The sequence below is a fragment of the Trichechus manatus genome, unplaced genomic scaffold (genome assembly GCF_000243295.1).
Source record: "Trichechus manatus latirostris isolate Lorelei unplaced genomic scaffold, TriManLat1.0 scaffold00102, whole genome shotgun sequence".
Lineage (NCBI taxonomy): Eukaryota > Metazoa > Chordata > Mammalia > Sirenia > Trichechidae > Trichechus > Trichechus manatus.
The window spans coordinates 5541562-5554962 of NW_004444038.1; the positions used below are offsets into that span (position 1 = coordinate 5541562).

A 13401-nucleotide genomic window follows, 5' to 3' on the forward strand; every position below is an offset into this window, starting at 1 on the left:
CATTTGAAGGATCACCAGTTCACTGAAAGCACAGTGAATATCGGATCATTTTGTTTTAAAAATATTCAGCATTGGTTCTGTTCTTGAAACTCTTCTTTTGGCATGTTTACAAATGTTCAATACACAAAATTAATATTTTATGAAATAATACCTAAAACTAAAATCATAAAACACATTAATAAGAATCTTTTATTTATCATCAAAGTTTTTTAAATTTAAATATAGAAAAGTTACCAAAAAATGTTCAATAGATATCTATACACATATACAGTACTTTGTTAAAATTAGGAGTCTTAGGATATCTTCCAGGTGTTTATACTTACCTTTATTTTTCTACCTTGGATGAAAGCACCTTTGCCTCCATGTCTGTATCATATAAATAACCATCTATTATATAAACAACAACCTTTATCTACAATATAAGAAGACTTTATATGGATTTACCTGCAATATCTCTGAAACAATCGAACATTGTTTAAAATGGATAGCATTTAGCTATTTGGAGAACATAGTATTTCATTTTCTATCCTCTATTTCTATTTTGGAGCCCTGGTGGCACAGTGGTTAAGAGCTCAGCTGCTAACCAAAAGGTCGGCAGTTTGAATCCACCAGCCACTCCTTCGAAACCCTATGGGGCAGTTCTACTCTGTCCTTTAGGGTCACTATGAGTTGGAATTGACTCAGTGGCAGCGGGTGTGGTTTGCTTTGGTTATTTCTATAAATGTAGGCTTATAAACCACTTCCTCTTAATGCTTTTTCCTAATGCTGCAAAGTACTCTGGCCCCTATTCCCAACTTGTCAACATTCTTTCAATTACAGCAGAATCCCTCTTCCTCCACCAAGGCCTCCTTCATCGTGATATAAGTAGCATATAATTGACCTATTTAAAGTTAAAGAAATGTCTGCAAACTAACAGCAATGTATAGCTAAGTGTATATAGGAAGTGTTAGGTACCTACTAACCTTTTCTCACCCGATGTACCCCCTTGACTGCTGAAGAGCAGCCCCCAGAAATGAAGTTACTTCTCTCTCTTTGGTAAAGATCCTTGAAGCTGCATCATTGGAATGATTATTTCAACCCTGGTCAGTATTCATTGGAAATAGGGGAAACATTTCTCCCTTCCACTTCTCTTTGGCGGCCATAAAATAGGATTAAAAGACATGCCAAGTATAAGGTAGAGCTTGCATTTTTACCCCCAAAAATGTAGGTCTATATACCAGGCAGAAGGAAGGCCTGGTGATCTACTTCTGAAAAATCAGCCATTGAAAACCCTATGGAGTACGGTTCTACTCTGACACTCATGAGTCACCATGAGTCAGAATCAACTTGACAGCCACTGATTTTATATACCAGGCAAGTATGTAGTGTACAATACAAAGGAAAGTTATTGCTTCCTTTCTGGCAATCCATAATCCTCCACTATTCCCCAGCATTTGTAATTTCTGCATAGAGTGTATTTATATTTCCATATATTATATTACATATTGGACTTCTGTCCCTGAGAGGCGGAGCCAAACCAGATTCTCACCAAGTCCTCCAAGTGTCTAGTTCATTTGGTTGCTGTCTTCAGGACTCGATATTTCTTGATTGCTAAAGGGAAACGGTATGTTCTACAACCTTTCACGTTCAGTAGAGCAATTCAGTCACTCCTAAGACTTTACTCCTGAAGAAACCAAATGGCATCAATCCTTTTCTTCTGACTTCTTTTCCCATGTTCTGGTCTCTTCTTCAGACACTTCTTCACCTTTTCTACATTTAGAAGGTTTGGTTATCACCATTTCTTCATGGCTTTGTTTCCCACATCCAGAAAACATAAGACATAAGACTTTTTAAAATTTTTGGAGACATTATGATTATAATTTAAAAAAAAAAATCTTGTTAGTAACCAACCACTACTGAATCATTGAAAAATACCATTTTGTTTTTTGGAGCAGAGTGGTTTAGTTCTCTTTCAGTCAATCCCTTTCCTTACACTAAATTGTCTTTGCATTATTGAAACACATTTAAGGGCTTTAGAAAACAAAACAGAAATTCTCCCCCTATAAAGAGGAGGTCTGTCACTACCCTTGAAGTATGGGCACACGTCACAGACAGCCTTTAGATAGCCTGTTTGTCCTTCCACAGTGTGTGTCTCTGGGTGCTTATTATATGTTTGTGGGGCGGGGGTTGTGTTTGCCAATAACAGCATAGAGATAAGAGGTGCCATGGCAAGATGTTCAAATCGATACGATAGAGAAAAACTGGTGATACTACAATGTCAATGTTTTACTTACTCTTCAGCAGATAGGTTGTTAAAAGTTGAAATAAGGAATTGCCAAGACTAGCTCCAGCAAAGTCCTTACGGCAGTCATTTTCTTTCAGGGCCCCTCCCCCATCCATTTTTGATACCTGTGTTTTTTGATTGATTTCCTCATATATGAGCTCTTCATGAGGACTTTATATGGGGTCCCTGACCACTCCAGCTTTCTTGCAATGTACTATAGAGAATTGCTACAACACTGTCTATAATTGACATCCTTCTCCAAATTTCCTCGTCCAAAAATATATTGGTATTGATAACAGAAGTCTCTCTTTCCACGTGTTGTGGACCCTAGGACATTTGCTCAGGTGGGTGAGCTTGCGGTTTGTAGGCATTCCCAATTCCTTCTTCATGTCAGTCTCCACCTCATTAAGTCTTCTTTTCCCTCTCCTTCGCAGAGAGGCTATTTGGTTTTTCATCATAGAACTAGGTTATTAGATGGTTGTCACAGTTGCAAAATATCTCCAAAAGGGTGGCCTCTGGTATGCAGCCTGACCAGGGATGTTTTCTTTCCCAATAGGAGCTATAGTAAACCTTTCCTCCCGATGATGTCCTGAATGATCTCATTGAAGACAAATGTAAAACTAGAAAATCTTTCTATTTTCTTTAATATGACCCTGACATTCTGAAAGGTTACAGGAAAGCTGATAATGGGGAACTCTAGGTCGAGAATGCGAGAGTGTTGACACATCGTAGGGTGGGCAGCCAATGTCACAAAACAATTTGTGTTTTAATTGTTTAATGGGAAACTCATTTGCTCTGTAAACCTTCATCTAAAGCACAATAAAAATTTAAAAACAACTAAGACATTTAAGACACAAAGAAACAATCTTCTATTGGCTGAATAAATGACGTGGTAGAAGCCTGTGGTGGTATGGTTTGGTGACCTCAGATCAAAATACAAACAGAAATGGCTACAGGAGTTACCATAGATCATTTCTTGAAGAGAATTTATTTTTTATGCCACTCATGTTTTACAAAGCACAGCAAGTTGATGTGAAGAATTAAGATATGTGACAGAATAACGTAAAGAAATAGAATTACTTTATTTCAAAAGGTAGATCTGATTTGTCAATAAAAAAAAGAAACTTTCTTAGAGATGTAAGAGAATGAACAGATCAACAGCAGTAGGTAGAAAGTAATCCCACCAATGCCTAAACTCTGTGTGAGGAGAATAGCATTCTAACTATGGGGAACGGAAGTATTGGAGGCTGAGAAGTTCTTTTAAGCAGCATTTTCCTTCAAGTGAGATTAAATTTTAAATTCGCTTACAGTTTGACATTAGTTCCCTTGTTGGACAGCTATAAGCTATCAGATTTCTAATTTGAAATTATAAATTACAGCTTCAAATTTTCTTTTTTCTGTCTCTGAATATTGGAATATCATAGAGTTACTTCTCCTTTCTGTTGAGTGGGACTTTGACAGTTTTTTTTTTTAATAACTTACCTCATGACTACCTCATGTCTGTTTTATTAGTTTTTTTTGGTAAGTTACCTGTTCCTTCATTCTCCAAGTATAAAGTGTTCAATATGGGTTATGTGTCAAGAATAAATTATAACTTTCCCAGAGTCTGAAATTTTATTTTTCTTAGTAAAATAAGAATGTACTTTTTTAGTAATTCCAGTGTTTTGATGGCCTTAAAATGCATTCTTTCATTTATTTATTCATTCATCTACTTAATAAATACTGTTGTGGGTCTACTTTGAGTGTGAGCTATGCTGGGTGGTGGGGCTACAACCGTGAGCAAAAAGAGATGTATATTAAAAGTAAAGATGAATTCATTTTCTGAGGACATATATGAATATAATGAAAATATAAACGAGCATGCATTTGCAATAGCGAAAATACTAAACTGAGTGACAGAAGAAAAAACTCTCTCTTCTTAATTTCCAGAAGCCATCTGGATTTCTCTCTTTATTGGATGAAGAGTGTCAAATGATTTGGTCAATGGAAACAAACCTTCCAAAAAAGCTACAGAGTCTCCTGGAGTCTTCAAACACAAATGCAATCTATTCTCCCATTAAGGATGGGAACGGAAATGTTGCCCTCAGAGATCAAGGCATGGCATTCACTGTCATGCACTATGCAGGAAGGGTAAGTTGAAAGAGCTGAGTCGTTTATCACACCTAGTAATGGACAAAAGGTGGTGCAGTGATTAAGTGCTCAGGTACTAACTGAAAGGGTGGCATTTTGAACTCACCAGTGCCTCCTTGGGAAGAAAAGACCTGACAATCTGCTCCCATGAAGATGACAGCCTAGGAAACCCTCTGGGGACCATTCCACCGTGTCTCATGGGGTTGCTCTAAGTCAGAATCAGCTCAACACACAACAACAGCAACGATAGACAGAACCCCTAGGGATAAGCTGTAGAGTTTTGAAATTTTAGAATGTATTGATTTGACAAAATTTTACCTTTCTAAACGATTTTCTTTCAGCCTGATAAAGAATTAGCCTCTTCAGCATGTGGATGATGAAGCCTGCAGGCTGCGTTCCCTCATGCTGTTCCTAGTGTTATAACTCAATATGAGCAAACGAGCTCTGAATTTAATCCAGAGTCCTCTGCCGTGAACTTTCCCAAACAAACACTGGACATCTGAGTTTGTTTGCCCTGAATGTAGATTTTAGTATTGAATTATTTTTCTTAAAGCATATCAAGCTAAATAAAAAATCATCTCCATGACCTCTCCCTGATGCTCTAGCCAGCTTTGTAAAACATGCTTCCTTCTTTAAAACATTCAAGGATTTCCTCTTCCTGATATGTAGGCTAGACTAGTATCAGGTTTTTCCAAGATGAAGAGCCCTGGTGGCGTAGTGATTAAGCACTTGGCTGCTAACCAAAAGGTTGGTGGTTCATAACATCAGCTGCTCTATGGGGGAGAAAGATATGGCAGTTGGCTTCAGTAAAGATTACAGCCTCGGAAACCTATAGGGTCACTATGAATCAGAATCATCTTATCTGATTAAAAAAAAAAAATGAGGGTTGCAACCCTTTCTTCCATGAATTATCTGTCAGAATTCATCTGTACAAGCCCTCTTTTCAGATATTTTTTTCTAATCTGCTCACTCTTTTCTTGCATCTTCCTCCTGCCGAAACCTTCTCACGGGCAAGACTAGAATACCCTCCTTGTTTTCTTTACAAGATCAAATTCTATTCATCTTTTAATACTTAAAGTCATGGCCTGTTCATTCGCAATTCAGTTCTCATGTGTAGTTAATATCTTCCACCTTTGAATTGTAAGCCATCTATTTTTTTCTCCCCCTTTGGTCTACTGGGTAAAAATTACATGCTAGAAGGTAAAACTCTCATCACTGTCTTATACTCAGTCTATTTTAGTTCACTTCAACCAGTGTTTACTGCAACCCTGCTATAAGCAAACAGAGAGCTTTAGGGAAGTAAAGATGAGTAAAACATATTCCTTGTGCTTAAACATCGCACAGTCTAATAAGGGAAGCAATAAGGGAAAGGTAAATTAACAAATAATTATGATACAATTTGCTTATTATAATATTAACGAAGTTATAAATTACCATAGAAAGGGAAGCAATTATTTAGATCAAAAAAAGTGTAGAAGCGTTTTCCATAGGCGGTAAAATATAACCTAGGCCTTAAAGGCTGACTTAGAGCTGAGTACGTGTAAGAGAGAGAAAGGGATATTCCACTAAGGCACAGAATTTTGAAAGTGTATGATGTGTATCATTCAAGATTCAGTTGCATAAGACAGAATCCACTACAACTTTTTGAGCATAAAATAATTCAACAGGAAAATAATTATTAGGAGACCCTAGGCTGAACTTTCAGGACTGACTCTTAAAATCACACCACACTACACAGCTTCCGAAGTACTTACATCTTCATTTTTTTTTTTTTTTAAATAAGTTGTTTAATGTATTTTTGTGTTGTTGTTGAAGATACATACAGCAAAACATACACCACAAATTCAACAATTTCTACAGGTACAATTCAGTGACATTGATTACATTCTACAAGTTATTCAACAATTCTCATCCTCCTTTTCCAAATATTCCTCCACCTTTTAGCATAAACTCACTGCTCCCTAAGTTTCCTATCTAACTTTTCCAGCTGCTGTTTCAATTTCCTTCCATGTAGATAGTTCTTTAAAAGAGCACAATGCTCAAGGCAGACATTCTGTACTAATTAAGTGAAACCGTTGTTTGGTTAAGGGGATATTTTTGGTTTAAGGTTTAAGGGTTATCTTTGCAGCCAAACTGAGAAGCCGTTGCTACCGTTACTGATCCTCCGTGGCTGCTACTACTTACACCAGTAAAGTCCATACTCTAGCGCCTGGGGTCTTAAAAGCTTGTTAGCAGCCGTGTAAGATACTCCACTGGTCTCACCCTGTCTGGAGCAAGAGGGAATGAAGAAAACCAAAGACACAAGGGAAAGATTAGTCCAAAGGACTAATGGACCACAACTGCCACAGCCTCCACCGGACTGAGTCCAGCACAACTAGAGGGTGCCCAGCTGCCACCACCGACTGCTCTGACAGGGATCACAATAGAGGGTCCCGGACAGAGCTGGTCTGACAGAGACTGGAGAATCCCTGAGAGTATGGCCCCTAGACAGCCTTTTAACTGAGAACTGAAGTCACTCCTGAGGTTCACCTTTCAGCCAAAGATTAGACAGGCCCATGAAACAAACCGAGAGTAAATGGGCACACCAGCCCAGGGGCAAGGATAAGAAGGCAGGAGGGGACAGGAAAGCTGGTAAGGGGAACCCAAGGTTGAGAAGGGGAGAGTGTTGACATGTCATGGGGTTGGCAACCAATGTCACAAAATAATATGTGTACTACTTGTTTAATGAGAAACTGATTTGCTCTGTAAACTTTCATCTAAGGCACAATAAAAAAATTAAAAAAATAAAGTTTTCCAATAGCTGGAAAATGAATAAAATGCCATACTCTGGCACTCAAGATCAAAGAAGCTAGTTACTAGACATTGAGATCTCCACTGCCAGAGATAGAACAAATACCTCCATGACAGTTCTTACCAGGTAAAACAGCAAAAATTACAGAAATGTGTCCTCCGTCACTTCAAACCTTCTTAATCTTGGGCAATAGTGTCTGACTATTAGAAGCCAGAGCATAATCAAAACTCTAGCTGCAAAGGACTCAGGGACATATAACTTTCTAGCTTTCCAAACTCTGCAGTACAGGAAGGCAAACTAGGATGAATGCTGTGTGCCAGCCCACCTGAGGTACCCATATCATGTTTGGAAAAGGGCATAAAAAGTTCAAGTAAGTGTATAAAGAAGGGTAGGAGAAAAATATAGAAGATTATTTTGGGCCAAATCATAAATAAATATGTATGTTCGACTGAGGATTTGAAGCACTTACTGATGAAGATCAAAGACCACAGCCTTCAGTATGGATTACACCTCATCATGAAGAAAACAAAAGTCCTCACAACTGAACCAATAAGCAACATCATGATAAATGGAGAAAAGATTGAAGTTGTCGAGGATTTCATTTTTCTTGGATCCACAATCAACGCCTGTCTTAGTCATCTAGTGCTGTTCCAACAGAAATACCACAAGTGGATTGTTTTAACAGAGTTTATTCTCTCACAGTCCAGTAAGCTACAAGTACAGATTCAGGGCATCAGCTCCAGGAGAAAGCCTTCTCTCTCTGTCATCTCTGGAGGAAGGTCCTTGTGATGCAATAGTCTTCCTTTGGTCTGGGAGCTTCTCTGCAGGAACCTCAGGTCCAAAGGACGCTCTCTGCTCCCGGCACTGCTTTCTTGGTGGTATGAGGTTACCATGTGTCTCTGCTCGCTTCTCTCTTTTATATCTGAAAAGAGATTGCATTAAGACACTATCCAATCTTGTCAACCTCATCAGTATAACCTCATCACAGTGATAGAATTTACAACACATAAGGAGATCACATATAACCTCATCATAGTGATAGAGTTTACAACACATAAGGAAATCACATCAGATTACGTAATCATACAACACTGGGAATCATGACCCAGCCAAGTTGCTACACACATTTTTTGGGGGACACAATTCAATCCATGACAACGCCCATGGAAGCAGCAGTCAAGAAATCAAACTATGCATTGCATTGGGCAAATGTGCTGTGAAAGACCTCTTTAAAGTGTTGAAAAGCAAAGATGTCACCTTGAAGTCTAAGGTGCACCTAACACAGCCATGGTGTTTTCAGTCGCCTCATAAGCATGTGAAAGCTGGACAATCAATAAGGAAGATCAAAGAATTGTGGTGTTGGCAAAGAATATTGAATATACCACGGACTACGAAAAGAATGAACAAATCTGTCTGGGAACAAGTTCAACCAGAATGCTCCTTAGAAGCAAGAATGGTGAGACTACATCTCACTTACTTTGGACATGTTATCAGGAGGGACCAGTCCCTAGAGAAGGACATCATGGTTGGTAAAGTGGAGGGTCAGGGAAAAAAGAGGAAGACCCTCAACGAGATGGACTGACACAGTGGCTGCAACAATGGGCTCAAGCATAACAACGGTTGTGAGGATGGCACAGGACAGGACAGTGGTTCATTCTGTTATACACAGGTCCCTGTGATTTGGAACCGACTTGACAGCACCTAACAACAACAACAACTGAGGACTTTATCCTCTTTAACGGTCATCAAACATTTTTATACAGGGTGGAGGAATGAAACAGAAAGAAAAATAGAGGAAAAGATATAGGATGGCTTTGGGAAAAAAGTAAAAAAAACTGTGGAAATTCTCAGGCAAAGCCTGGATTTGAGCAATAGCAGCAGAATGAAAAGGAGACAATTAAAAGGAAGAGGGCACTGGGGATGGTGACTGACTGGATGTGCAAAGCAAAGGAGGAGACGTAGACAAAAATGACACTGAGTTTTCTCAGTTGGGTGACCTATGTGTGATTATACTGTGTCAACCCAGAGAAGAAATCCTAGAGAATGAGGCGGTTTGGATGCTAGATACTCTGTTTTAGATGTTTTGAATTTAAGGTTATAATGGAAATCCCATTGTTAATGTTCAATAGGATGCTGAAAATACTTTACACTGGAATAAAAGAGTTTGGTTGCTTCTAGAAAAATAGTCATTCTTGGAAATGGGTATCTTGATGATTTCAACCAGAGAGAGCATAGGTAACAGGAAAAAAATAAGTTAGTAAAAAAGGGCAGTATCACAGAAACCAAGAAAAAAGAAGGAATAGGGAATCACAGGACAGGCACCAGGATGTGGCAGTTAGAAGGCCACAGATGACCTTTATGAGAGTAGGTCATAAAGAATGGAGTCGTATGTTGGTTTCAGAGGTTTATGGGATGTGGGAAGGGAGCCAGTGATAATATACATGCATATAGGCCCTAGTGGTGCAACAGTTAAGCACTTGGCTGCCAGCTGGAAGGTTGGAGCTTCAAACCCACCCAACCACTCTTTGGGAGAAAGACCTGGCAATCTGCTTACACAAAGATTACACCCAAGAAAAACTATGGGGCAGTTCTGTTCTGTCACATGAGTTAGCTATGTGTTGGAATCAACTTGACAGCACACAACAATGACAACAGAGATTATTACTGTCTTTTATATTTGAGAGTCCCAGCATCATTTTATGTTATGTTTTTAAAAATATTCCACAGGCAGATGCTAAAATTTCAAGTTCAGTTTGAATTGTTTTTATAAAATATGGGCAAAAACCAACCTAAAAGATGAATTAATATAATTATTTCACTGAATTCTGGTAGATATAAAGCAAAAAAGGTTAAACAAATTGATTAGTTGGTACAGAGCCAAAAATTTTTGCAATCATGAATTTTCCTGTAAAAGCACCTCTATTTTTTAATCCTTTCAGGACCAGCAGTATATCTAGCTACCACTTACTTTTTGCGGCTCTGGGGTTCATTGGGAAGCCCTTGTCCCACTGATAGTACGTGCTGCTGGCAGGCAGGCCTGTATATAACAGACAGTTTGAAAAAAAAAAAAAAAACGTGCAGCAAATTGCTGTTTTTACAGGGTATTGTAGGAAGTGGTGCAGAACCATTGAATTTTTGGTAGGAAAAACATAAATTTTGAAAATTTTTATTTGGTACGCACGTGTACCTCTGGACTCTGGGGATAGAATTTGTGTTCACAGGGGATACACATATGTACCTCTGGACTCTGAGGGAACGATTTGTGGAATGAGGCATAAAACAAAAACCATATTACCTACCAAAAATTCAGCACATTCAATGATTTAGCATGCTCTCCATTACTGAAAACACATAGTAACAACAAAAAATTAAAAGGAAAAAATAATGGGGTCATGGAAGGGTTTTAAGTAAGAATTTCCTTAACCAGTGTCCAGACGGTAGTTCTAAAAGAGCATTTCGTTTCACGGAGATGTACTAGTGAGTCTTAGCCCAAGGACTCCCTAAAGACTTGTTCACATGTTGCAGTATAGATTATAAGTAATTTGTGGCAACATGTCAAACCATATGCCTTTTGAATCATCAAATGTAGCTATGTGTACTTAAATTTTGAGCTATTGCATTTTCAAAAAAAAGTAGCACATTCTGCATCTTAAGAAGAATTAAGGTGCTGTTGGTGACTACAAAAAAGAGAATTTACTTGTCACCAAGAAAGTGAAACGTTTTGTAAAACTATCTGCCTCTTTGTTGCCATGTCTTTCCTTAAGATCAAAGCTACTAGTGCTCATTTTATAAATCAAAAGATGTAGAAGATAGTCAGCTGGTTTAAAATCAACATGCAGGGTTTATTTTGAACAGTGGGATGAACATTCTGGAATAGATCTATGACAATGAAGTTGACCTCAAGGGAGAGTTAAGAGACTCTGGGTTCGTTGGGTTTGTTTGTAGTTCCCTCTTTGCCAGCTGGATGGGCTAGACCGTGTCTTTCATCAACACTTATTCCTCCATGACAGGTTTACCTGGTCTTTTTAGTAAAAATGTACTACATCTCGTAGGAAGGATAATTATTACTGCTGGTGAAAATATTGACATTCAGCCCCCACCAGGGTGGACTCACCCATCGTAACTCTCTGCCTCGGAGATCCTGACATGTATCTGAGGCTCAGAGGTCCTTTTACAAATGTTTAAGAAACATTATTTGAATTATAGCTACAGATCTTTCTAACACATTTGAATTTTTCATTACTTAGGAGCATAGTGTATTTTCCAATCTCCATTACAGAAATATTTTAAGGTAAATGGAAACAGGCTGTGCATGAAATATTAACAAGGTCTCATTATGAGCATGAATAGGAATTAAAGAAGGCTTTATTTATTTTGGCTGATTGTTTTAGCAAATTTAAGATCATTTCTGTGATTACCCGTTTTAGGGGTGGCTCTGAAACTTCTATTAGTGATTTAAATGGTAGATAAGCCCTAAATCAAGAATTGTGTCTAATTTTATTGGCTATTAGAATTAGAATCAAGAAGGAAAGAAGAATTACAGTTTGGCAAAGGACATTGTCTCTTAGAATTGAATTTCCATTAAGGTGATTCTGAATAAACTCTAATAAGAAACAGTATTTTGATATAAAGTTCCTAAATTTTTGATGTGAGAAAAGGGAGTAGATTGGAAATGCAATTAACATAGATACAGGTTAAAAAAAAAAAAAAAAGTTATGGTATATCTGACCCTAGTCTGTTGTGGTTATAAGGTCTTTGAAAATTGTTAATTATGATCATTTATTTTAACATGAAACAATTCCCTTTGAATCTTAGATGAGTGACACATTGTGTAACTGGCTTGGATGGTTTACGCAAATCAAGTTAGTGATCGTTCTCACCTAAAAACACACTAAAATGCTGTGGATGGGTTTTAGCCTCCTTCTCTCTCAAACATTTAAGTATTGTAGTGGATTGAATTGTGGCCCCCAAGAAGATATGTCCTTGGAAACTGTGAATGTTACCTATTTGAAAAAAGGGTCTTTATGATATGTAATTAAGGATTCTGAGATGAGCAGATCATCCTGGATTATCTGGGGAGGCCTTAAATCCAAGAACATGTATCCCTATAAGAGACAGGCAAAGGGAGATTTGAGATAGAAGAAAAAAACCAAACCCAAACCCATTGCCGTCAAGTCAATTCCAACTCATAGTGACTCCATAGGACAGAGTAGAACTGCCCCATAGGGTTTCTAGGGAGCGGCTGGTGGATTTGAACTGCCGACCTTTTGGTTAGCAGCATGAGCTCTTAACCACTGCTCTTACCCAGGGCTGCGTAGACAGAAGAGGAGGCGACAGTGTGACCATGGAGCAGAGATGGAAGTTACCACAAGTCAAGGACTGCTGGCAGCCACTAGAGGCTAGAAGAGGCAAAGGGCAGATTCTCCGCTACAGCCCCAGCGTGAGTGTGGCCCTGCCAAATTGCAGACCTCTAGAAAGGAGTCCCTGGGTGCCGCAAGCAGCTAAGAGCTCAAGTGCTCAACTACCAGCCTAAAGGTTGGCAGTTGGAACCCACCCAGAGGCACCTCAGAAGAAAGGCCTGGCGCTCTGCTTCCGAAAGGTCACAGCCTCAGAAACCCCGTGGATCGGTTCTGCTCTGCACACGTGGGGTTGCCATGAGTTGGAATTGACTAGACGTCAGCTAACCACCATAGTCTCCAGAACTTTGGAGGAATACATTTTTGTTGTTTTAAGTAACCAAATTTACAGTAATTTGTAACACCAGCCCTAGGAAGCTAATGCAGATATTCACTGCCTCAGCAATTACTGATTATAAGTGAAGTGAGTCCCTTTAACTCCTAACGCTGTAGAATCTGTTTGGTTCCTTTGAAAATGACCACGTATTTCTCCATCTCTGTTTTTGCTTCTGCGGTTTTCCTCACCCAGAATCCTCTTTCCTTCTTTCTTTCCAAATTGTATCCATCTTCCCAAGTATCAACTTCTTGGCCTAATCCAGATTTCATTGCTCTTGTCTTCTCTGATCAATAACAATGCCAGACGCTTGCATAGCACTTTCCAATTTACAAAGTCCTTCTTCAGACCTTTTCACCACACCCTTGCATGAAAGCATTGCAGGTTCAGCTTCCAGTTAAGTAAGCCTCAGGGAAGTTGGATAATTCACTGGAGATTGTACAGCTAGTAGGTTGCACCACCAGGTCCCATTTTCCTCAAGTACAGT

At 38.8% G+C, this 13401-nt stretch overlaps 1 protein-coding gene across 1 annotated transcript in view; it reads left to right on the forward strand.

Annotated features, from left to right (window-relative positions):
• The window catches only part of MYO16 (myosin XVI), a 637778-nt gene that overhangs the window by 403297 nt on the left and 221080 nt on the right, over positions 1-13401 (forward strand). The window contains exon 23 of the mRNA XM_004382940.2: positions 4193-4393. Within this exon, the coding sequence (XP_004382997.2) occupies positions 4193-4393 (201 nt within the window). The remainder of the gene's footprint in view (positions 1-4192; positions 4394-13401) is intronic.